Source organism: Choloepus didactylus, chromosome 14, assembly GCF_015220235.1.
Source record: "Choloepus didactylus isolate mChoDid1 chromosome 14, mChoDid1.pri, whole genome shotgun sequence".
In the NCBI taxonomy this organism is placed as follows: domain Eukaryota; kingdom Metazoa; phylum Chordata; class Mammalia; order Pilosa; family Megalonychidae; genus Choloepus; species Choloepus didactylus.
Window position 1 is genome coordinate 99,350,619 of NC_051320.1, and position 23,869 is coordinate 99,374,487.

Sequence of the window (23,869 nt, forward strand, 5' to 3'; positions counted from 1 at the left end):
ACCCGACCCTTGGCCCCGGGGGCTGCACCCACCTTGTCGGCTGCCTCGCGCACAGCACTGGCCGGGGGCTCCTGGAGCTTCTCCGTGTACTTGAGCAGGAGGGAGTTGCCCAGGCGGGAGCCCAGGAACAGGTACCCGGGCTCCATGGTGACCATCTGGGGAAGGGCTGGCAGGTGAGCACCATGCAGCCAGGGGCGCCCCCTGCCCTGCCCCCCGGCACTCACACTGGTGGTGAGGACGCTGGCGGCCGCCTTGTCAAAGTGGAAGGAGCGGACGCTGCGCATGCCGTCGGTGATGAGCGTCAGCACGTAGCTGGGGGGGGGGGGAACTGAGTGAGGGGCAGTGGGGGGAGACTGGGTGGGAGTGGGGCTGGGGGGCAGTGTGGAGAAGGACAGGAGGATGGGGAGGGGCCCAGGGGGATGCTCACATCTCACCACCCTTGAGGGAAATGACCATCTTGTCGTAAGAGATGAAGGCAGCCTGGGCACAGTCCAGGGTGATCCTCACGCCCTCCTGCGTGCCTGCGGGGACCCCGGGGGCTTCAGACCTCTCCGCACCAGCCCCGCCCTGCCCCTGCTGACCCCGCCCACCCCACTGTCGATGCCCCGCCCACTGTGGCCCCACCCCCACCAGCCCTGTGCTGCTCACGTAGCGGGAAGGCTGTGGTGCCCGAGGTGAGGCTGTTGAGGGCGACACCGTACGGGGGGACGCTCTGGTTCAGGTAGAGCAGCGAGTTGACAGCAAAGACCACCACCCCACCTGGAGGGCACAGAGGGTGGGTGGGTGGGACTCGGGGCCAAGCCCTGCCCCCGCCCGACCCACCTGGGCGTCCCTCACCTATGGGCTTAGGCACAGCCAGGGCCTGTGTGCAGTCAAAGGGCAGGCTAGTGAGGGACCAGATGACCGGGTGGACCTTCTGAGTGATGTTCAAGGAGATGGCCACAATGGAGCACGTGTCCTGCCGCACGGCCACCCGCCTGTGTGCATAGCAGGGTCAGCAGACGCCCCCGGCCCCCCTGGGCAGCCCCCAGGGCGGGTGCCTCACCCGGGCCAGGTCTGGTTAGGCTCGAACAGGATGAGCAGGGTGGGCTCATAGTAGCCATGCAAGAACTGCAGGTCCACGATGTTGAGCAGCTTCTCGTCCAGGGCCCGCACGTCGATGATGTAGCTGGGCAGGAAGCTGGAGCGCTGCCTGGGGCCGGGAGGGCGAGGGGTGGGTGACTTAAGCCACGTCCCAGTCCCTGTCAACAGGAGCTCCTGAAGACGCCGCTTTTAGTTAAGGTGAGGCCACCCAACGAGGGTGGAGCTCGCAGAGAGGACCCAGAAGTGGTGGAAGCCGAAGGAGGGGACGGAGGCCGAGATGCAGGCCCAGGAGCCCCCAGGACCCAGGCGAGGAGGGAAGCAAGTTCCGGCCCCGAGGCCCCGGCAGCCCAGACGGGAGGAGCTCTGGGGAGCACACGGAGCCCTGGGGGCTGCCTTGCCCAGCACTCACCCCTCGCCCATGAGCCCCTCGTGCTCCTCAGCCAGGCTCTCTCTGCGGAATGGCAGGACCACCAGCCGCGTGCCATAGATGAGCATGACGGCGCAGCGCCCGTCCGGGTCCACCCGCACCCGCGGCGTGTGCACATTCTGCACAAACCCGTCCTGCAGGGGTGTGGGAGGTGAGCCGGGCGCTGCCCAGGAAGTTCCCGGGAAGGGCACCCCCCGTGGGCCCAGCCTGGCCCTACCCGCAGCTCGGGCTCCTCGAAGTAGTGCAGGGACAGGGTCTTCAGGTCGTGCGTGCCGGGATCGTACTCCACCACCGACAGCTGCGGACAGGGCACGGGCGCTGCCAGCTCAGCTGCCCCCAGGCCTGGCACACCCCACACTCCAGCCCCAGGCCCCGGTCCCAGCACCCCGGCCCACCTTGGCGTCCTTGAAGCTCAGGAGCAGGGCATCCCGCTTGGCACCTGCCAGCTGCACGCTGGCCATGGACATGACGTTCCCGAAGAAGGAGAAGGAGGCCACCAGCTCCAGCTTCTCCCGGTGCTCCCGGAGCACCTTCCCCTCTGGGGCAGAGATCAGTGGGTCCGGACCCCACCGTGCCCCACCCCTCGCCCCTCGCCCCTCGCCCTGCACTCACCTGTGCTCCTGTCGTTCTTGGTCAGAGCCTGGGAGGAAGAGCAAGAGGTGCCGTTAGGGACCCAGAGTGGGCTCCCCGCTGCCCCCAGCTCATGCGAGGGACATGGTCCCCACAGACCCACGGGCACACACCTCCCCGCCATGCAGATGCACATTCGGGCTGGCTCCGGGCTCCGCCAGCACCCCACCTGTGCCAGCACCCTGCTCTCTGTGCACCCCTAACCTGCCTGGCTGTGCACCCCACAGCCTGACAACCCAGGCCCTGACAGCCCATGCTGGCCCTGGCCCAGCAGCAGCAGAGACCGCATGGTACAAGACAGGCTCCCACGTGAGCCATGGAATGCCAGACGCCAGTGACAAGCCGCATCTATAAAGGAGGAAAATTAAGCTCTCCTGACCCTTGGGCATGCAGGGACCAAGTGTGTGGGGACAGGTGGGTCACAGTATGCTGGCGGTCCCTACTCTAGGTGAGGAAGACGCCCAGCTGTGTCACCTAAACAGCAGAAACTCTGATCTTCTGTAATGGAACGGTGAGTCTGCATGGCCGTCATTTGCACCACACAAAGCCCTGCTACTGCCACATTTTTAAGCATGATTAATGTGCTTAAAAAATAAGGGTAGGACTCCATCAAAATTAAAAACCTGTAGGCACCAAAGGATGCTTTAAAGAGAGTGAAAAGACACCCCAGAGAATGGGAAAAAATTATTTGCAAAATGATATATCTGGTAACGGTTTGATATCCAGAATATAAAAAGAACTTCTATAATTCAACAACCAAAAGACAAAGAACCCAATTTAAAGATGGGCAGAAGAAGCGGGGGATGCAAAATGAAACGAAGTGGAGTTTCAGTGGCTGAGAGATTTCGGGTAGGGTCGAGGGGCCCCTCTGGTGGACATTCGTGCACTATGTAGAGAGCACCTCTTAGGTTTTGGTGTGTTGCAGTGGCTAGAGGTGAGTGCCTGGAGCTGTCAGGCTCCAGCCCGGGGGTCTGGGCTCCTGATTGTGTAACAATGTGGATTACTAGGGGTGACAGTGTGCTTGTGGGGGCCTTGTGTATCGCACTGCCTTTGTCTAGTGTGTAGATGGATGAGTGGAAAAATGGGGACAAAAACTAAATGAAAACTGGGGTGGGATGGGGGGATGATTTGGGTATTCTTTTTTACTTTTATTTTTTATTCTTATTCTGATTCTTTCTGGGGCGAGGAAAATGTTCAAAAATAGATTGTGGTGATGAATGCATAGCTGTGTGCTGGTGCTGTGGACAGTTGATTGTGCGTCAAGAATGATTGCGTGGTATGTGAATGTATTTCAATAAAACTGAATATAATTTTTAAAAAATGGGCAAAAGACGTAAATAAATATTTCTCCAAAGAGATACACAAATGGCCAATAAGGACATAAAAAGATACTCAACACCATTAGCCATCAGGGAAATGCAAATCCAAACCACAATGAGCTACCACTTCATGACTAGGACGGCTATTATTTAAAAAACAGGAACAAACAAGGGCTGGCTGGAACGTGGGGAACGGGAGCCCTCGTGCATCACTGGTGGGAATGTAAAATGGTGCATGTGCTGTGGAAAGCAGCTTGGCGGCTCCTCGGAAGGTTAGGTGTAAATTACCCTGTGACCCGGCAGTTTCACGCCTGCGTATGTGCCCAGAAGAGCTGGAAGTGGGGACTCGAACAGGTATTTGTACACCAATTTCCTGTCAGCATTATTCAGTACCGCTCAAAGGAAGAAGCAACCCAAGTCCATCAAGAGAAGAATGGATAAACAAAAAAATCCATGCAATGGATTATTCACCACAGAAGTGAAGTTCGATACCTGCTACATCATGGGTGAGCCTTGAAGACATGATGCATGAAATCAGCCAGACACAAAACGACAAATATTGCATGATTCCACCTACACGAAATGTCTAGAACAGGTAAGTTCATGGGGGCAGAAAGTGGAACAGGGGTTATCAGGGGCTGGGGGCCGCGGTCTGGGGAGCCAGAGCTCTCTGGACCCACAGTCTCTGTGTGGGATGACAACGTGTTCTGGAGACAGACACTAGTGACGACCACACACACTGAGAATGCAACTAATGCCACTGAGTTATACACTTAAAAATGTTCAAAATGGTAAATTTTATGTCTATTTTACCACAGTAAAAAAAAAATCTATTGGACTTCTGGATGTCACTTATTTTTCTTTTACAAAAAGGCAAGTCCCAAGTTTCAGTTCCTTCATGATGTTAAGAGGCTGCTTGGTCTTTGCTACAAGGCAGATTTTAACACGAACTGACAAACACATTTATACATCATCCTTCAAGGCAATGGAGAAGTTTAAACGATAATTAAAAAAAGATCATTGTTTTTAAAAAATGCTCTTATGTTGTGCAGAAATCAAAATGAAAGGGCTGCTTGAGAAACGCTACCTAATTAACTCGATACAGAAAAGGCATTTTAAAACCTCAGAGAACCTAAGATGGTGGCTAGGTGAGACAGCAAAAAAAACACCTCTGTGAAAAATACTAGATAAAAACCAGAAGGTGACCCAGAATACCAGTTTCAGCAACGCACCAGCTGAACAAGGTCTGCTAGATCCACAGGGGCCATGCACTTGGTAAAACCGGGAGTCTGCATTCTGAAATGAGTAAGCCGGCCGAAAGACCCACGGCCGCACTGCGGGGTGGGGAAGCCGGGGGCTGGCGTTTGGAGATGGACTGGTTCTTTAAAAAAAATGGGGGAAAAACCCAGGAGCGGCTGCAGTTGCAACGGTGGGAACTGCACAGTTAAGCACAGCAGGAGCGGGCTGAGCCAACCTCTCGGTGGAGGATAGCCCGCTGCAGATTCCCTCAGGGCCAGGGGAGCAGAGGGGAGAGACAAAAGGAAAAAGAAACCCCGCTGCTTGCAGCTGGCTCCCCAGCGGGCTGGAGACACTCCTGTCCGGGGCCGTGCCCATAGCCCAGAGCTGCGCCAGTTGTCCCGGAGCTGGGAAGGAGGAACTGTGAGAAAAGGGGGGGGGGGGGTTTGAGACGCCCCAGTTGGCCATCTTTGCATCAGGCTGAGAGTGCCCCTGCACAGCCTGGTGGCCTGGGGCTTCCCTTGAGGGATGGTGCACACTTGTGATGTAGCACAGCCTTCCCCCAGCAGAGGTCCTGGAAGATCACAGCTGAGAAGGGGGCCCTGGGGCTCCGCTCGGAAAACCCAGGGACGCTATGTCAATGCCAGTGGTTTGTGGGTCAGCGACAGAGAAAATCTGGGGCAAAACTGAAATGAAGGCTTAGACTCTTGCAACAGCCTTGAATCTCCAGGAACACCTGGGAGGTTTGAATATTAAAGCTGCCCTGCCTCCCTGACCACCCAGACACACGCCCCACATTCAGGGCAGACAGCACAAACAACACACCCAAACTGAGTTCTCCAACTGAACCCCACAAGAATCATTTCCCCACACACCACAAGAACAAAGTTGAGGAGAACTGACTTGAGGGGTATAGGTGACTCGCAGACACCATCTGCTGGTTAAAGTGTACGCCACCAACTTGTATTTCTGAAAAATTAGATGGGTATTTTTTTTTTTTACAACTGGAAAGAATCCTATCAAGCAAAGCAAATGCCAAGAGGCCAAAAACAACAGAAAATCGTAATGCATATGATAAAACCAGATGATATGGAGAACCCAATCCCAAACACCCAAATCAAAAATATCAGAAGAGACACAGTACTTGGCACAATTAATCAAAGAACTACAATCAAGGAATGAAAACATGGCAAAGGATGTAAAGGACATGAAGAAGACCATGGCACAGGATATAAGGGAAATAAAGAAGACCCTAGAAGAGCATAAAGAAGAAATTGCAAGAGTAAATTAAAAAATAGACGATCTTATGGAAATAAAACAAACTGTTGGCCAAATTAAAAAGACTCTGGATACTCATAATATAAGTTTAGAGGAAGCTGAACAACAACTCAGTGTCCTAGAAGTCCACAGAACAGAAAATGAAAGAACAAAAGAAAAAATGGAGAAAAAAATTGAAAAAATCAAAATGGATCTCAGGGATATGACAGCTAAAATAAAACATCCAAATTTAAGACTCATTGGTGTCCCAGAAGGGGAAGGGAAGGGTAAAGGTCTAGAAACAGTATTCAAAGAAATTGTTGGGGAAAACTTCTCAAACCTTCTACACAATATAAATACACAAAGCATAAATGCCCAGCGAACTCCAAATAGAATAAATCCAAATAAACCCACTCCGAGACATATTCTGATCAGACTCTCAAAAACTGAAGAAAAGGAGCAAGTTCTGAAAGCAGCAAGAGAAAAGCAATTCACCACATACAAAGGAAACAACATAAGACTAAGTAGTGACTACTCAGCGGCCACCATGCAAGCAAAAAGGCAGTGGCATGACATATTTAAAATTCTGAGAGAGAAAAATTTCCAACCAAGAATACTTTATCCAGCAAAACTCTCCTTCAAATTTGAGGGAGAGCTTAAATTTTTCACAAACAAATGCTGAGAGAGTTTGCCAACAAAAGACCTGCCCTACTTCAGATACTAAAGGGAGCCCTACCAACAGAGAAAGAAATATAGAGAAATTTAACAGACATATATAGAACCTTACATCCCAAATCACCAGGACACTCATTTTTCTCTAGTGACCACGGATTGTTCTCCAGAATGGACCATATGCTGGGACATAAAACAAGCCTCATTAAATTAAAAAAAATTTTTTTGAATATATTCAAAGCACATTCTCTGACCACAATGGAATACAAATAGAAGTCAATAATTTTTGAATTGTAACTCCACTATTTACTTACTACTTATTACTACATGATATAAAATACACAGACTCTAATTACAAAAAACAAAACAAAAAAAAACCAGTACCTGTTTCACAACAAGTCCAGACCCAGATGGCTTTGCCAACAAATTCTACCAAACATTTGAGAAACAATGATGAAGTTCAAACAACCAAAACAAAACCCAAACACCAACTGGTGCTGAAGCTGAAAGGCAGGACAACTCCCACACCGACCTCACCAGGCACAAGGGGCCGGGCAAGGAGGGCGCCTGTCTCCTTGGCCCGTCGCTCTGTTTACCGGAGGAAGTGAAGTTCTGCCCGTCACCGGGAGCTTGCAGCTGGGCACCGCGGCCCACGGCCCCTCGGGCACGCAGGGGGAGCCGCCCACCAACTCGTAGCCTGTGTGTGCATCTCTGTCCAAGGACACCTCGGGGCTTTTCCTTCCTCACAGCTGCACGTTGTGATTCCCTAGGAGGCTGCTTCCAGAGTCTCAGGGACACCCCAGTTTAACCCCGTCCAGACGGTGTCACTGCCAACACAGTACTCTAGAGCAGCATTTAAACAAAACCTCTGTACATAAATTTAAGAAAGTGTAATCATAAATCGCACTGGGAAGCAGGTAGTTGGAGTGTATTAAACACGCGGGTTCATGAACGCTGAACTCACGGCCGAGGGCTCTGTAATGCACGCGCAAAGGGAACTCTGGTGCCACACGTGTTCCCCGCGAGGCACATCACCGCCCGCCTGCCCCAGGGACACCGGGCGGCACTGCAGAGTCACGCTTGGGGCCATTTCAAAACACAAAATCACCAATACAACACAAAAATATGGAAAATGTGGCACTTAAGACTCTGTGGAAGGACAACTGTTTACATATGAGATCTAAAACAAGAAGGCAGTGTCGCCTTCTCTGACCCCAGCTGGGAAGGTGCCATCAGGCAACTCAACGTTTCCTCACTCTGAGCCGGTCAGCAGATGTCTGCAAAGGCTCCACAAATGCTCACTGGGGTCACAAATGCGTTTCAGCAAGCGAACAAATTTTCAAGTACGGAATCTGCATATAATGAGGATCAACTGTATCTGCAAACTGAAGCCAGGGATACGAGATGGGATGCTGTTAATTTACAAATAAATTATTAGAATTAATTACTGAGTTTTGCAAGACTATGAGATACAAGGTCTATATTCAGAAGTCAATTGCACTTCTATATACAGGCAAGAAACAGAAAATGAAATTTTGAAAAAATGTTAAGACAGGCTTAATAAACTTAAAGCGCCATCAACAGAAAGTCTAACATCCAATGGAAAGAAAACAAGAGCATCTGAGACCTGGGGGGTATTGCCACTGGAACCCTAAAAGGAGAGAGCAGAGGGCAGGAGTGGAGCAGAGCAGGAGGACAGAGTCAATACTGAAGAAATAATGTCCAAAGCTTTTCCAAAACCAATAAAAAGCATCAACACTCAGATTCTAGAAGGTCAGCAAATCCTGAGCAGGATGAGCACAAAGACAACTACCTATGGGCACATTATTGTCAAACTACCAAACACCAAAGACAGAAAAACCTCAAAAGAAGCCAGAGGAGAAAAGAGATATCACTTTCAACAGAAACTGTGCAAGCCAGAAGGCAATGAAATAAGATTTTTAAAGTGCCGAAAGGAAAAGACATTGTCACTCTAGAACTCTAGTCCTTGAAAAGGGGAACTGAAGACATTTCCAGACAGACAAAGCTGAGCAAATTCTTGGCTCACAGACCTGTGTTTCACGAGAACGATGCAAGGGAGCTCCCCAGGCTGAAGACCACAAGTCACGAGAGAGGATGCCAGTTGCTGCGGGAACCAGGAATCCGTGAGTCAACACAAACAAATGTGCAAGTGAGTGGGGCAGAAGAAAGCCAACTGACAGATGTAGAAGGAATAATGGAATTATGGAAATTACCACCTGGCTGCCGTCATAACAGTAAGTGACTCCAGCTGTTAAAAACTAGTAAGCAGAAACTGGAGGAGTGAGACCCATTATTTACCTAGTCTCCAAAGGTGTCCCCACCAGATACTAACTAATTACTAAAGGAAACAGTAACCTCACAGTGGAGCCCCTGGCCCCTCCCACACGAGGCTCTGGTGGGGGCGTGGCCCCTCTTCTGGGATGTTTCTGCCCAAAGCTCACCCTCCTCAAATCACAAGGGAACATCTCACAGACTGAAACTGATATCCTACAAATAACTGAACTGTATCCTTCAACAGCGTCAATGTCATTAAAGACAAAGCAATTAAAGAGGCTAAGGGACCTGCTGCGGAGTCCGCCCCGGCACCCCGCTCTTCTGCCACAAAGGGTGTGACCAGAACCCGCTGGCGAGTCGACCGGGTGGGCCTGGTGCCGTGTCAGTATCATCCTGACTTTGAGTGGCATTCTGAGGTCACAGACTTGAGCACCTAGGAGTTAGTGGCACCCTGTCGGCAGCTTACTCTCAAATGATTCAGGATAAAAAGCCAGAGAGAGAGAGAAGTGGGTGTGACAGGTAAGCTCGTGTGTCAACTTGGTCAGGTGATGGTGTCCAGCTATTTGGTCAGGCAAGCACTGGCCTGAGTGCTACCGTGAGAATATCCGGTGAACTTAAATCATCGGTAACTTGACTGCATCTATGGCTGATGACAAGCGGGGAAATGGCCTTCAGCAAAGAGAGACGAGAGACGTTTCATCCCATCAGCCGCAGGCTCTGAAAGGAGAAGTGATGGTTCCAGTAGAGAGAACTTCCATCTCTCCTTCAACCAGCCAGCTTCTCCTAGGGGAACTCGCCAAAAGCCTTCATCAGAGTTCCCAGCTTGCAGCCTGTCCTATGGAATTTGGAGTTGCCTATCCCCACAGTTACTTGAGCAATTCTTATAAAAATCTCCTCCTATTTGCAGATATCCCCTGTCGATTTTGTTTCCCTATAGAACCCTGACTGGCACGGCAGGCACGGCAAGTGTCAGCATTTGGGGACCTGGGCGAAAGTCCACAGGGAAGCTCTGCACCACTCCTGCAGCTTCTCTGTGAGTCCAAAATGATGCAGAAGTGAAATGTTGAACAGAACCACAGTGACATTGTTTGTAAACCTCATAATATATGTAGAAGTAAAATGTATGATGACAATATAATGAAGAACAAGAAGGGACAACTAGAGTTAAACTGTTGCAAGGATTTTGCATTGTGTGGAAAGTGGCAAAAGTACTGACTGACCAGACTGTAATAAATCAAGGGTTCATACTATAACGTAAGGAAACTAATTAGAAGACAATTCAAAATGCATAACTGAAAAGCTATCTGGGAAGGTAAAATGAAATAAAACACCTGATTAATCCGAAACAAAACAGAAGGAAAAAGAATAAAGGAACAATAAACACGTGTCAGTTTAAACCCACTCCACAAGCAAAGAAATATAAATGGACTAAACATTCCAATTAGAAGACCAACAGACTAATAAAAAACCAAGACCCAACTCTATGATGTTAAGTCACTTTAAATTTAAGGACATGGGTTTTAAAAAAGTATTCCATTCAAGGACTTTAAAAACAAAACACACGCACACAAAACCTGGGGTGCCTCTGTTATCAAAGCAGATCTTACAGCAGAAGTATTATTAGAGATAAAAAGGAACATTTCACGACAGAAAGGTCAGATGTTATTCTGTCTTTACAATATAGTTTTAAAAATTTTAAAGTAAAACTTGGCAAAAGTGAAAAAGAAAAGAGTCGAAGATTTTAGCCTTACCTCCCTGGTAACTGGACATAAGTGGGAAAACATTACAGAGAGAAATTAAAGACCTTCAGGACAGGGGGAAAATACCAGTCTTTTCAATAAACGGTCTTCAAGAAAATGTAAGGACACCACCCCACTCATATATGAAATAAACGGGAAAGGTAAAACAAAGCTTCTGAAAGACAACACGAGCAAGTTCAGCAAAGCAGCTGATGAAATGGGAGCAAACGCTAATGTTTTGCTGTGTACCTACCTGTTCACCCACGGCAAACAGCTAAGTGCGATCTGAAGAGAGCATGCATGTTATACATTTTTAGAGAAATCCCATTGACATTGGCAACAAAACTCCAAGGCACCCAATCATAAGTCATAAGATGTGTAAGATCTTTATCAAGAAAAAGATACAGAACACTTTATTGAAACTAATAAAAAACCCAAAGAAGAAAATATACCATGCTGCTCAATGGTATAAAGATGTCAACCCTCCCCAAATTAACCCATAAACTCAATATATTTCCAATCAGAGTTGCAACAGGCTTCTACCACGTTTAATATCTCCTTTTCAAACACCATGGGAGAGCCTGATAACAAGGACGTCCGTGCAATGCTCACAGTGTGTACGGCTCAGCATCGGGGGCTCAGTCCTGCCCTGTCCTCCACAGCCCGCATGCCCCATCAGGGTTGACGTGCCCCAGAAAAATCCACACGCGTACCCAGGAGACACACAGAATTGTGTGTAACAAGAAAACACCAGATGGACAAATAGATGCTTCCGCCATAAAATGGGGGTAAACTGACCCAGCAGTGAAGATAAACAGATGAGAGCCAGGCGCTCAGTCTCCCGGTGACCTCAGTCAGCTGCAGGGTCTCAACGCCAGCCCAGACCCGGTGCTCAGCCCCTGCTCCAGCCGGCCACTTGGTCTATGGCCAGCCCCCACCTGTCCACCGTGGCTGCACCTCCTGGCTTCACGCCCTTGGTGGCCCCTCCTGCCCTTAACAGGGGCCAGTCTGTGTGGCCAGAATAGGGCAGAAGGGATGGTGCCACTTCTCAGGTTGGGTCAGGACACCGCAGCTTCAGTCTTGGTGGGTTAGGCTGGGGGCAGCCCCCGAGAGGCCCGGGGGGAACCGAGGCCTCCTGCCCACAGCCAGTGGGGCGCCATCTTGGCCACGGCCCCCCAGCCCGTCACGCCTTTAGGCGACATGGCCATGGCCAACGGCTTGACTGCAGCCTTGCAACAGATGCTGCCCAGCCAGCCCCCAGCCGCCGCCGGATGCCCGAGCCTCAGGGACCTGAGGTGAAGTCTCTGGTTTTAAGCCTCCAAGCACTGGTTAAGGCACCGGGCAGAGCAGGCTGCTGAGTACGCTCATCCGTCCCACTCACAGCAACTCGGCTCCTTCCAGGGGCTGAGACCAAAACCGTGGCAGGGCCCTGACTCCTCTCCCTTTCGCACCCCACATCCTGTGCCAGCAAATCCTGTGGGCCCCACCCAGCCCCGACCGCTTCCCACGCCTCTGCCTCTCGGCCCTCCCCGGTCCCCCGTCCACCCGTGCCCTAGTCTGCTCATGGCACAGTCGCCAGGTGACTCCTCAGACATGAGTTGGGCCGCGTCACTGCCCTGACGGAAACTGCCTGAACCACCCACTGGACTTAGGCAGAGCCCAGGTCCTTACAGTGGCCTACGAGGGGCCGTGAGCTAATGCCCCCTCGCGGCTGCTGCCGGCGCAGTCGCCTCTGCCTGGGGAGCTCCTGTGCTGACACTGCCAGGCTCTCCATCGGCTCCTCCCCACCACTCAGACCTCACTTTCCCAAGGATGCACACGCTTAAGCTGACAGCCTGCTCCCTGCTCCCCTTATTCTGCTCTGTGCGTTTTTCCATAGCCCTCGTCATCTCCTAACATGCCATCTTATCGGCTGTTTATTGTATCCCACCACCCTGGGACAGAAGCTCCAGGAGGGCAGGCCTGGACGGTACGGCTCACTGGCATCTTCCAAGATGCCGGAACACGGCAGGGCTTACTAGGTAACCCATTTATTCAAGTTATAACCACTTAGCAACTTCTATTTGGCATCAGGAAAAAGGGGATACTTTACTAGTTCAAGTTAAAAAGTTGTTTTGACAGTATAAGTTCTACAGTCGGTTTGTTCAAACACTACAATTACATGGAACTTTGAATAGGAGTGAGATCTGGCAGGTTTGTATAGGTTAGAGTGAAATAGCAACACATCCCAAAGTGATTTGGGTAGAGAATAAAAATATATTTGCAGGGTCCCCCTGAGGAGCTGGGGGGAAATGTGGAAGTGTTGGGCTCCTCACCTGGACTGATGTTGATGTTGTCACAAACATTGGGGCTGGCGGTTTGATGTGCTGAGCCCTCTATCATGGGACTTGCCCTTATGAAGCTCGTTACTGCAAAGGAGAGGCTAAACCTGCTTATAATTGTGCCTAAGAGTATCCCCGAGTACCTCTTTGTTGCTCAGATGTGGCCCCTCTCTCTCTCTAACTGAGCCACCTCGGCAGGTGAACTCACTGCCCTCCCCCCATGTGAGATCTAACTCCCAGGGGTGTAAATCTCCCTGGCAATGCAGGATATGACTTTCAGGGGTGAATATGGACCTGGCATCGTGGGATTGAGAACATCTTCTTGACCAAAAGGGGGATGCAAAATGAAATAAAATAAAGCATCAGTGGCTGAGATTTCAAATGGAGTCAAGAGGTCACTCTGGTGGACATTCTTACACACTATATAGATAACACCTCTTAGGTATTGGAAGAGCTAGAAATAAATACCTGAAACTACCAAACTCCATGCCAGTAGCCTTGACTCCTAAAGATTACTGTGTAACAATGTAGATTACAAGGGTGACAGTGTGATTGTGAAAACCTTGTGGATCACACTCTCTTTACCCAGTGCTACGGATGGATGAGTAGAAAAATGGGGACAGAAATGAAATGAAAAATAGGGTGGGATGGGGGGATGATTTGGGTGTTCTTTTTTACTTTTATCTTTTATTCTGATTCTTTCTGGTGCAAGGAAAATGTTCAAAAATGGATTGGGGTGATGAATGCCTAACTATATGATGGTACTGTAAAGAGTTGATTGTACACCACAATGACTGTGTGGTATATGAATATATCTCAATAAAACTGAATTTAATTTAAAAAAAAGTTGTTTGAATATTTGGAAGATAAGACTGCAAAACCAGTTTCAAGATTTAGTAAATATAATCACATCTCTTTTGATGTGGAGCTATGTACATTTATTTGCAAAATCTCTTTTTCAGCTCTGATCTCCATTAAAACCAAGTACTGACTTCACAGAAGGCTAAACCAATACATGTTTGTTAATGACACACTCTCTGTCACAAAGCCTTCACTAAAATATTGTCATTTCCTATTTGGTCTGCTTTATCTTGTCACAGCAGTACATGCATTTAATGCAAAATCAAGCACATGTGTCCCAGGGTAGCTACCCAGGAAGGCCGGCTCCTTTCGGCTGCTTCTCTTCCTGTCTGACCCATCTTCTTACTGCATCAGCCCCTACTCAAAGCCCTTAGGGGCTCTTCGCAGGTCTGTGGACAGTCCTGACCACAGTCTGCCTTCTGTCCCAGCTCCTTCCACTCTAACCTCCCTGCTGCTCCTTCTGTCCGGAACATTTCCCCTCCCCAGGCTCACTCCTCCTTCAAGAACAGCTAAAACATCTATTGATGCAATCCTCAAACCTTACGGGGACTCCTGCCAAGTCTGTCCCCACACTAGACCCAGCTCATCCCTTCTGCTGGGAATGTTCTTCCCGACAAACTCCAGACTCCTACTCGGCCCGGGGATAGGCTTTCCTGATCAGATAACTGGAAACACACCGCCTCCTTTACTCCCTGCTTCAGCCCCTCGGTAGTACTAGCCGTAACCTGAAAGTACGTTTAAATGTGGGGTTTTGTTTCATGGGTGTTCCCGTCCCCCAGGTTTCTGCAGGTTTTGGTCGCCATTGTATCCCCCACCACCTAGCACACCTATGTGCTGAGAAAGCAAGGGTAGATAAGATGGGGCAGGGGCCTTCCCCGCCGGGACTAAGAAGGGAAGGAGGAAAACGCAGCCACGTCTGGCTCCCTCCCCTGAGGAACCCTAAGCAAATCACTTGGCTTCCTCGGGCTCCCGCTGCTCCGCCCGAGGCCGGGACGGTCATGAACGCGGGAACCGGAGGCCTAACGGCTGCTCCCGCACCTTCTGCTCCGGCCGCTCTGTGCGACGCGTGGCTGCCCCGCAGTAAAACTGCGCTTAAAACCCAAAAGGCTGCGCCGGGGCCCGGCCTACCTCGGCGTCGCGGTTGAGGCGGTACACGTAGAGCTGCGAGGAGCCGGCCGCCACGAGGCTGCGCTCGCTGTTGCTGAAGAAGTTGCAGTACATGGCGAACTCCAGGCCGGTGGGCGGGTGCGCCTGCTTGTACACGGCGTACATGGCGCCGGCCGGGCTGCGCGGAGGAGCGGACGGCTGAGCGGGTCGGCGGCGCACGGACCCCGGCCCGGCCCCGCGCCCCCTGCCCGCCGCGCGCCGCTCACCTGGCGGTTGGAGCCCGCGCAAGGGGGACCCGGTGCACCGGCGAACACGGCCCGGCCGCGCCCGCGCGCCCAGCACGAAGGTTCCGGGCCCCGGCGCCTGCGCAGTCCCGCCAAGGCCGCAGCGCCCCCTGGTGGCCGGAGCCCCGCCGCCGCGGGCTCGTTGCGGACCCAGCGTTCCCGCGCGGGCGATCCCGGGCGCAGCGGCGGAGGGGCCTGCGGGGGCTGAGCCCGGCCCCCCGCTGGCCTCGGATGTGGTCTTATCGCGGGGCGAGGAGATTCCTTCCTCCAACAGGCCCCCGGGCCAGGCCTGGCGCCAGGTGCTGGCGCCCTAGCTGAGCCCCAGCTGAGCCCGCCCTCGCAGAGCGGGGACGCCGAGAGGCCCACCCGAAGGCGCGCCCGTGCCGCGCTCTGGAAGGGGCGTCCCGGCCTGCGGGTGCGTGTCTGCTCGCAGCACCGCCCTGAAGACGACCCTCTCCTTGCAGCCCAGGACGGGTGTGTCCGTGTGTCCGCCCGTGCTGCCGCTCCATGCGAGCCCCGCGAGGGCTGCGCTCTTCGCCCCTCTTGCCCACTGCTCCATGCCCGCGGCCGGCACAGGGCCTGGCCCGAAGGGCTCGCTGCCCAAGCACCCCTACGCCCCCACACCCACCATGGGTTTGTGAGATTTAAAAACTGAATCAGAAGAGATAAAACAAGGGAAAAGAACCTGGCAGCTCCTCAAAAGTTAAACAGAAAATTAACAAGTGACCTACAATCACACTCCTAGGTGTATATCCAAAAAGAACTGAAAATGGGGGCTGAAACAAGTACGTGTGCACACCTGCCCAGAGCAGCCCCGTCCACAACCGCCAGAAGGCACAGCGGCCTCAGATGGAGGATCAGCAGATGGTGTCGGTCCTGCCGGGGCGTGGCATTCAGCCACTGAGAGCAACGACGTTCCAATGCGTGCTGCAACGTGCTGTGGAAACCTGCTGGGAGGAATAAGCCAGCACAAAGGTCACATATCGTACAGGGTCACCGGCCAGCAAACCTGGCTGCCCGTGGCGCAGAAGGGGACCCGGGCCTCGCTGGGGCAAGCCCCGACTCCCACCAGGCAGGAGATCTTCTCCCAGGTGTTCCCCGCAGGGCACCGTGCTTGGCTTCCAGCAGCAGATCATTCCAGATAGTGCTGCCCGGTGGACAGAGCAACCTGGACATCTGATCACCCACGTCCCCCACCCAGAGCTGGGAGCAATGTCGTCCCACTCCCCTCCTCCAAGGGCAGGCCCCCAGGGGGCAGGGTAGGAGGCCTGGGGGCTGCAAAAGGAAGGGGACCCCAAGCGTGTGTGTCCTGGAGAATGGGCAGAGGGAAGGGAGGGCCCTGAAACATGTTCTAAAGCTACCATGAGGTGGATGACACCTGAAATACTGTTCTCAGAAAAAGACACAAAAGGACACATGTTGTATGTGAAACATCCAGAAGACAAAATCCATATACACAAAGCAGATGGGTGGTTGCCAGGGCTGGGTGTGGCAAGGGGAGCAGGGGGCCCACTTAGCAAGTATGGGGCTGTGGAACCAGAAAGTGGTGGCAGATACACTGAACGCCTGACAAAACATCACAAATGTTCTCAACGACACGGAATTGTCCACCATAAAATGGTTACTTTTATGTGACGTCAATTTCCCGTGTGAAAATAAAAAGCTCACGGACTTCTGCCTGACTTTCGGGGGCCCTTGCTCTGTGGAACGCCGACAATCATGCGTGAAATTGGACCGGCCTGAGAGCCTGCTGGAGGGGGCAGGTGTGGTTGATGCCGTGGACACGCAAGCTGAGCTCCTAGGGGACAGTTGGCACCAACATGCAGCCCCTTGAGCCACGTCGATCATCCGGCCAGGCCTGTCTCCAGGTGAGCACAGACCTGATGCGGGTCTGGACACAGCTGCAAGGGAGACCCTGGGCAGGAGACACCTCCCAGGTCGGCCCCACAGAACCCGTGACTAAAAAAACATGTTTGCTATTTTACACAAACAGGAAGGAGACAAGGGAGGGAAGGAGAAAGGGGAAAAGAAAAGAGAAGAAAAAAAGGAAGAAGAAATAAAGTGTTTTCATGCCTGAGAAAATGTCAGGAGACCTGCGTTTCTGTGCATGTGCCTCTGCCCAGGCTCCTGTCCACACAGGGCGTTGAGGCTGACTGCCCAAGCACCCCCCACGCCCCCACACCCCCATGCCCCCACACCCCCACCTCCACCATGGGTTTATGAGATTTAAGGACGAGCTGGCAGCTTGACCCTGAGCCCCACACAGGCCCTGGGAGAGGCACAGGCAGGGACCGTCCTGAGGTAGCGAAGTCCTCGCAGGAGGATGTGCAGTGGGACCGTCCCCGGGCATAGGGGTTCGGGAGGAGGGGAGGGATGGGACAGCAGGGGGAGCTGAGAGGAGTCTGGATGGCCATGGGCTGTGGTGGACTTCTGGAAGGTGAAAGAAACAGGCAAAGGGGGCGCAGGCAGGGGCTTCTAGGGGGAAGGCTCTCAGCTTCACGGGGAGAAGGCTGGGCCTCCCCAAAGCCAATTGGGTTCTCCCTTGGCCCCTGCAGCTTGGGCCCTGCTGGATGCAGCTCACACCCCACAATCCCTGTGTGCTGGTTTGGATGTATTATGTCCCCCAAAACTCCATGTGCTTCAGTGCAATCTTGTGGGGGTAGACGTGTTAGTGTTGATTAGGTTGGAATATTGGATTAAGTTGTTTCCATGGAGATGTGACCCGCCCAACTGTGAGTGGCTCTTTTGATTAGGGTGTGACCTGTTGATTGAATGTTTCCATGGAAATGTGGCCCCACCCATTCAGGGTGGGCCTTGATTAGTTCACTGGAGTCTTATATAAAGAGCTCACAAACAGAGGGAGCTCAGAGCAACTGAGAGCAACATTTTGAAGAGCAGCTGCAGCCAAGAGAGAACAAAACGCCCCAAGGGCAACATTTTGGAGAACGCCATTTTGAAATGCAACCTAGGAGTGAGCAGACGTCAGCCACGTGCCCTCGGAGCTAACAGAGGTTTTCCAGACACCAGTAGCCTTTCTCCAGTGAAGGTACCCAATTGTTGATGCCTTACCTTGGATACTTTGTGACCTTAAGACTGTAACTTTGTAACCAAATAAACGGGCTTCATAAAAGCGAATCCATTTCTGGTATTTTACAAAAGGGCAGCAGTAGCACACAAGAACACCCTACCCTTGGGCTTCTCTGTTGGGACACTCCCCTGAGGGGCCCCAGGAAGGGGCTTGGCCCTTCCCCCTGGCTGCTGGCTATTTCTGCGTGTTAACCCTGGGCTGGGCTTCAGAGGGTGGTAATTCCCAGACACCTTTTGTGGGGTGGTGCTGCTGGTAGTGAAAGGTCTTGAAGAATCAGTGTCTCTTAGAGACTTCCCTGCGCCCCGGGGACCTGGGTCAGGCCAGGGAGTGCTCAACATGGCCCTCCCTGCCCAATTTGCCTCAGATCCTGGCAGGTGGACCCGAGGAGCAGAACAGGAGACGCACCTCCAGCTCTCACACTCCTGTGCCAGGAGTGTTGGTGAACGAGAGTCTCAATCTGATGCCCCCTAGGCCCCTTACTCCTTTTGCTCATTTGTTCTACCCCTTTCTGCTGACAGGAGAGTGCATGCAATGGCTAGAACTCTGGCAGTCATTATGACCACAAGGTGTGTCTCTGCCAAGGCTACGTTCCCACAAGGAGAAGAGTGAGGCCTGGTATCAGGGCAGGAGTTCTTTATTGAAGCTGGGGGCAAGGGGCAGGGACTCTCCAGGACTGGAATTTTCCAGAAAGTGGGTCCAGGGGCCTAGATGGGCAGGGCTGGGGCTCAGGGTCAAGAGCCTGCTTCCCGCGGTGGCTGGGTTAGAGGGTGATGCTGTCCTCGTACAGCGACAGCAGCAGCAGGACGGTCCAGCCGCCCAGCAGGCCGGCGTTGTGCAGCGCGAAGAGGAGCCAGGGCCGCTGGTCGCGCACGTTCAGCATGGCCGGGAGCTGCGGAGCAGGCGCGCACCCGGTCGGCAGCCAGGTCGGGACCCCCGCCCCACTCCCCACCCCGGACTGCCGGCCCAGGCGTCCCCCGTTCGCCACGCGGCCCTGACCATGTCGCAAAGCGCCACGTAGAGGAAGAGGCCGGCGGCCACCGCCAGGATCCAGGCCTGGCTCTCCTCGCTGACGCCCACCGCGAGGGCCAGGTAGAGGCCGGCGAAGGCCGTGAGCGCCGAGACCACGTTCAGCAGCAGCGCGCGGCGCACGGACAGCCCGGCGTGCAGCAGCGCCGCGAAGTCCCCTGGGCAGCGCGGCGGGGGCGGGGGCGGGGCGCGTCAGGCCGGGAGGGCCACGCCCCCGAGTCCCCGCCCCCGCAGGCCCGCCCCGCCCCCTAGTGCCCCGCCCCCGCCGCAGGCCCCGCCCCACGAGGCCCCGCCCCCTCGTGCCCGCCCCGCCGACCCCGCCCCACGAGGCCCCGCCCCCACCGCAGGCCCCGCCCCCTCGGGCCCCGCCCCCCGCAGGCCCCGCGCTCACCCAGCTCGTGCGGCACCTCGTGGCAGAACACGGCCACCGACGTGGCCAGCCCCGTCTTCCAGGAGGACGCGAAGGCGGCGCCCACCGCCAGCCCGTCGGCGAAGTTGTGCACCGCGTCGCCCACGGCGATCACGTAGGGGAGCAGCCGCAGCTCTGCGGGGCGGGGGCGTGAGTCCCGCCGCCCCGGCCCCACCTCGGCTCTGGGCCCCCCCCGCGGCCTCCCCCCGGGACTCACCTGGGTTCGGTCTGGGGTGTCCCGGCCTCTGGAGCTCCAGGTTCTCCTCCGCCACCTGGCGATGAGGGGGTGTTCCACGGAATGAGCCCCAGGGCCCGGGCGGTGGAGGGGGCTCCGGGGGGAGGGGTGCCCTGCCTGGGGCTCACCAGGTCGGCCCGCGAGTTCTCGTGGGGCGCCTTGGGTGGCCGGAGCTCCCTGGGCGCCAGCTGCAGCGACATCGAGTGGCTGTGGCCGGCGTGGCTGCAGGACGCGTCCTCCTCTGGGTCCTGCGGGCGCAGCAGCTCAGGACCGGCCGGTCCAGCCCGTCCAACCGCTCAGAGCCCCTCCCACCCCACGCGCCTGACCTCGGGGTTCTGGGGCAGCAGGAGGTTGAAGAGGTTCTCGAACAGGAAGAAAGCGTAGATTCCGCCCAGCAGGGCCAGGAGGCGCCAGCTGGGCTCTGGGCTGGCGCTGTCCCCGTGGTCGTGCAGGCCCAGCACCTGCGGGACAGGGGCGCTGGGCTGGGCTGGGGGCCCAAGGTGCCGTCTCCTCCCAGGCTGGGAGACACAGGGGGAGCAGGGTGGGGGGGCCTGGGGACAGGGAAGGGAAAGGGTCCCAGGCAGCTGTGGCCAACCTCAGGCATCAGGTGCAGGAGGGCGTCGCCAGTGAGAGCACCCACGGCCATGCTCAGGAAGGTCTGGATGACATAGTTGGTGACGGCCGGGCAGCCGGTGCAAGCCAGGAGCACCAGGCCCACGAGCGCGAGCAGGCAGAGGAGCAGCGTGGCCAGGGAGCCGTACAGGTACTCTGGAGAGGGGGGGAGCTGCGTGTGTGCTGAAGGCCTGCAGGGGTCCCTGGGGCCTCCCCCTGCTCCCTACCCCCCAGCCCTGACCCCCCAAGGGCGCCAGAGCCAGGGTTGTGGGTGGCCCCCGGCCAGGCTGACCCTGCCCTGGGCCGCCCCTTCTGGGTCCCCACCATCCAGTGTCCTGGGCTGGCCACACCCCCACAGCTGTGGGGACACTCACTCTCCGCCTGGCTGAGCTGCCCCTGGGTGGGGGTCCTGGGCTGTGAGCGGCAGGCCCCACTCAGCTGCTGCTGGAGCAGGGCTGGGCTGAGCTGGGCCCAGGCCTCAGGGGCCACCCCGGCCTCCTCGGGCAGCCCGTACACGGCCATCACCTCCCTGGCACTCAGGCAAACCTGGGGGCAGTGGCAGGACAGGGGTGTCGGGGCTGGAGCAGCTCCCCATGTTCCACCATGCCCGGGACTCTTGTCCACTCGATGCTTACTGGGTCCCACATGGTGGAGCTGCTGTTGGGGGACACGAGCTCCTCATGGCTGTCCCCCAGGGCCCTCCTGCCCAGGTGGTTGTGGTTGCCATGGTCGCCATCGCCATGGTCGTCGTGGTGGTCGCCATCACTGTGGTCACTATCGTTGTGGTCATCGTGGTGGTCGCCATCGCCATGGTTGTCGTGGTGGTCGCCGTCACTGTGGTCACTATCGTTGTGGTCATCGTGGTGGTCGCCATCGCCGTGGTCGTCGTGGCTGTGGACCTGGGCCTGTGCACCCACCCCCAGGCTCTGCATCAGGGCCGCCAGCTCTGGAAGGGAGGACAGAGCCACCAGCCTAAGTCCACGAGGGCCCTGGCCTGCCCCCCCGGGACAGCGGCCCCAGCCCGGGCCTCACCGGTCAGCGTGAGGTTGGGGTTCTGGCTGCTGTGCTGGCGGAACACGAAGTCCACGAAGTACTGCGGGGTCGGCAGGGCACGGAAGCAGGAGCCCACGCTGACGTGGTCCACGAGGGCGGCCAGCACCCAGCCGGGGTCTCCAGGGCCCCCGGCCCTGGCCGCTTCCTCCAGCAGCTGAGGCACGTCCACACAGGCCTGGGGGAGGACGGGCTCAACCTTAACTGCAGCACCCGCCCTCCTGGCGCCCTGGACACCCCCTCCTGCCATGCTGCCCCCGGGGTCTGCGCTGACTCTCCGGCTTCTTTGGAGCATTCTGGACTTCACAGCACCTTCCTGTAAGCCCAAATCTGGACTTGGGTCTCTGAAGCCCACTCCAGACCCCTTCCCTGGGCCTGGGCCTCTACCTTGCCCTCTGGGTCCCTCCCTGCAGCCCGCAGCTCTGCTCTCACCCAGCCTTGGCATCAGCACCCCATCTCTCTCCCCCGGGAGCCTCCAGCATGCCCGGGAAACTCCGGGCAAGGCTGTGCCAGATACGGTGCCAGGGCAGCCGGCCCTCCGCGGCCCTCACCTCCTGTGCGGCGGGCTGGCCGGCCGGGGGGGCCTGGATCTTCCGGAGCAGCCGGCTCAGGCCCAGCGCCAGGGCCTCGGGGCCCTCCAGCGAGGCCAGGAGGTGGTCGGCCCGGGAGGCCCAGTGGCTGGCCCCGGCGTCCACACAGCAGCCCTCGGGGTCGCTGAGGTACAGGGAGGCGGCAGCACTCAGGCGGGCGACGTGCCGGGGGCCCCAGAGCGGGTCCAGGGCGGCCCCGGGCTCCTCAGCTCTGCCCAGGGCCAGGGCGTCCTCCACAGACAGACACTGGGCAGAGAGGCGGGTGGGGAGGTGCCGGCCGGGCCCCGAGGACACTCACACGCAGGCACACACGCACGCACGCGAGCCCACGGTGGCCACACACCCCCTGCTGCTCCTCCGCCATCCGGGGCCTGCACACAAGGGGGGTCCCCGGCCATGGTCCCTCGCCTCCCGGGGCGGCTGCCGGCAGGGCCCTGGAGGGCAGGCCCGACCGAGGGCTCCCTCTCGAGGGTGTGGCCCGGGGCTCCTGGAGTTTGCCCCCGGCCCTTTGCGGCCGGCTCCCTGGGTGGAGCGGGGCGGGGAGGGGGCCGGGGCCCGGGCCCGTCGGGTCAGCCTTACCTTTCCACACGGCCCGTCGGTGCAGTGCACACGGGCCGCCACCGTATTTAACAGGCCGCCCAGCACCGCGTGGTCCAGAGTGCCGCGGCCTGAGGCCAGGAGGCTGAGCAGCCCGGCGGGCTCGGCCACCGCGGCCCCCACCACGCCCAGCAGCAGCGCCGGCCACAGGCAGCCCAGGACCCCCATGCTCCGGCTGCAGACCCCACGCTGCCGAGAGGCCGTGCTCCCGCTGGCTGCGGGCAGTGAGGGCTGCAGGGGTCAGACTGGGGCTGGGTTTGGACCCGCCCGGCCCAGGCACGAGGTCCTCTCCCAGGTATTTCCTGCGGGCCGCTGTGATTGGCTGCCAGGGGCCCGGCGGGTTAACCATTCCAGCCACAGGCCCTTCCCGATAGCGTGGCCGCAGGGGCCAGGGCTGGGCCCCTCCCTGGAGCGCAGCCCGGGCATCTGCTCGCCGGCCGCCCCCTGCCCCCCTGTTGCCTGGGGTGTCCCCCTGCGGCTCTGCCCAGGGGCTGCCCCCACCTGGAGCCTGTGGACCCGGAGCCCGGATGCCCCCAGCCCCTCCTCCCAGCTCCGGCCGCCGAGGCTTTGGGAGTCATTGTGGCCCAGTTTGGGATGCAGAGTCGGGGGCCTTCCCCTAGGTCTGGGCTGTGTTCTGGCTGTCGGGGAGGGCTGGAGCCAGAACAGATAAACAGAGCTCTTCTCCAAGTTAGGGCCCCCCGGCCCTCCGGGGTGAATTCCCCAGGAAATGGCTGAGCAGCAGACATAGGACGGGAGCAAAGCCCAGGAGGCCGCCCAGCCCCCGCCCAAGTGGGAGGCCGGAGCTGGTGGGGGCTGCCCCCGCCTGCCTGTGACCTCTGCCCTGCCAGGGCGATATCTGCTCACCTGCCACCTCCCCCAGCCAGGCCTCAGGCAGACTCCCGCCCTCCCGGGTCTGGGGGGAGGCTGAGGGAGCCGTCTGTCCCGGGGGCCGGGCAGGGCCGGGCAGGCTCCAGGGAGCTCGGGGTCTGCAGCCCAGCTGTGGTGCCGTCCCGGGCTCTGGGGCGGCGGCT

General features: G+C 56.3%; 2 protein-coding genes across 2 annotated transcripts in view; both read right to left on the reverse strand.

Annotated features, from left to right (window-relative positions):
- The window catches only part of CPSF1 (cleavage and polyadenylation specific factor 1), a 20,657-nt gene extending 5,365 nt beyond the window's left edge, over window positions 1-15,292 (reverse strand). Inside the window, exons 1-12 of the mRNA XM_037802642.1 lie at window positions 15,214-15,292; window positions 14,969-15,125; window positions 2,123-2,150; window positions 1,906-2,048; window positions 1,728-1,808; window positions 1,493-1,644; window positions 1,046-1,192; window positions 838-977; window positions 649-759; window positions 428-521; window positions 225-312; window positions 33-155 (exon numbers count right to left, since the gene is read on the reverse strand). Coding sequence (XP_037658570.1) covers window positions 33-155; window positions 225-312; window positions 428-521; window positions 649-759; window positions 838-977; window positions 1,046-1,192; window positions 1,493-1,644; window positions 1,728-1,808; window positions 1,906-2,048; window positions 2,123-2,150; window positions 14,969-15,112 — 1,251 coding nt within the window. The 5' untranslated portion in view covers window positions 15,113-15,125; window positions 15,214-15,292. The remainder of the gene's footprint in view (window positions 1-32; window positions 156-224; window positions 313-427; window positions 522-648; window positions 760-837; window positions 978-1,045; window positions 1,193-1,492; window positions 1,645-1,727; window positions 1,809-1,905; window positions 2,049-2,122; window positions 2,151-14,968; window positions 15,126-15,213) is intronic.
- A 3,652-nt stretch (window positions 15,293-18,944) lies between these two features.
- On the reverse strand, window positions 18,945-23,072 carry SLC39A4 (solute carrier family 39 member 4). Its single transcript, XM_037802704.1, has 12 exons — window positions 22,821-23,072; window positions 22,203-22,487; window positions 21,634-21,829; window positions 21,237-21,547; window positions 20,976-21,147; window positions 20,585-20,757; window positions 20,316-20,450; window positions 20,118-20,237; window positions 19,972-20,026; window positions 19,737-19,889; window positions 19,316-19,503; window positions 18,945-19,208 (listed from the first exon to the last, which is right to left on the reverse strand). The coding sequence occupies exons 1-12, from the start codon at window positions 23,004-23,006 to the stop codon at window positions 19,080-19,082; spliced, it is 2,103 nt and encodes a 700-aa protein (XP_037658632.1). The 5' UTR covers window positions 23,007-23,072; the 3' UTR covers window positions 18,945-19,079.
- Between the last annotated feature and the right edge of the window lie 797 nt (window positions 23,073-23,869).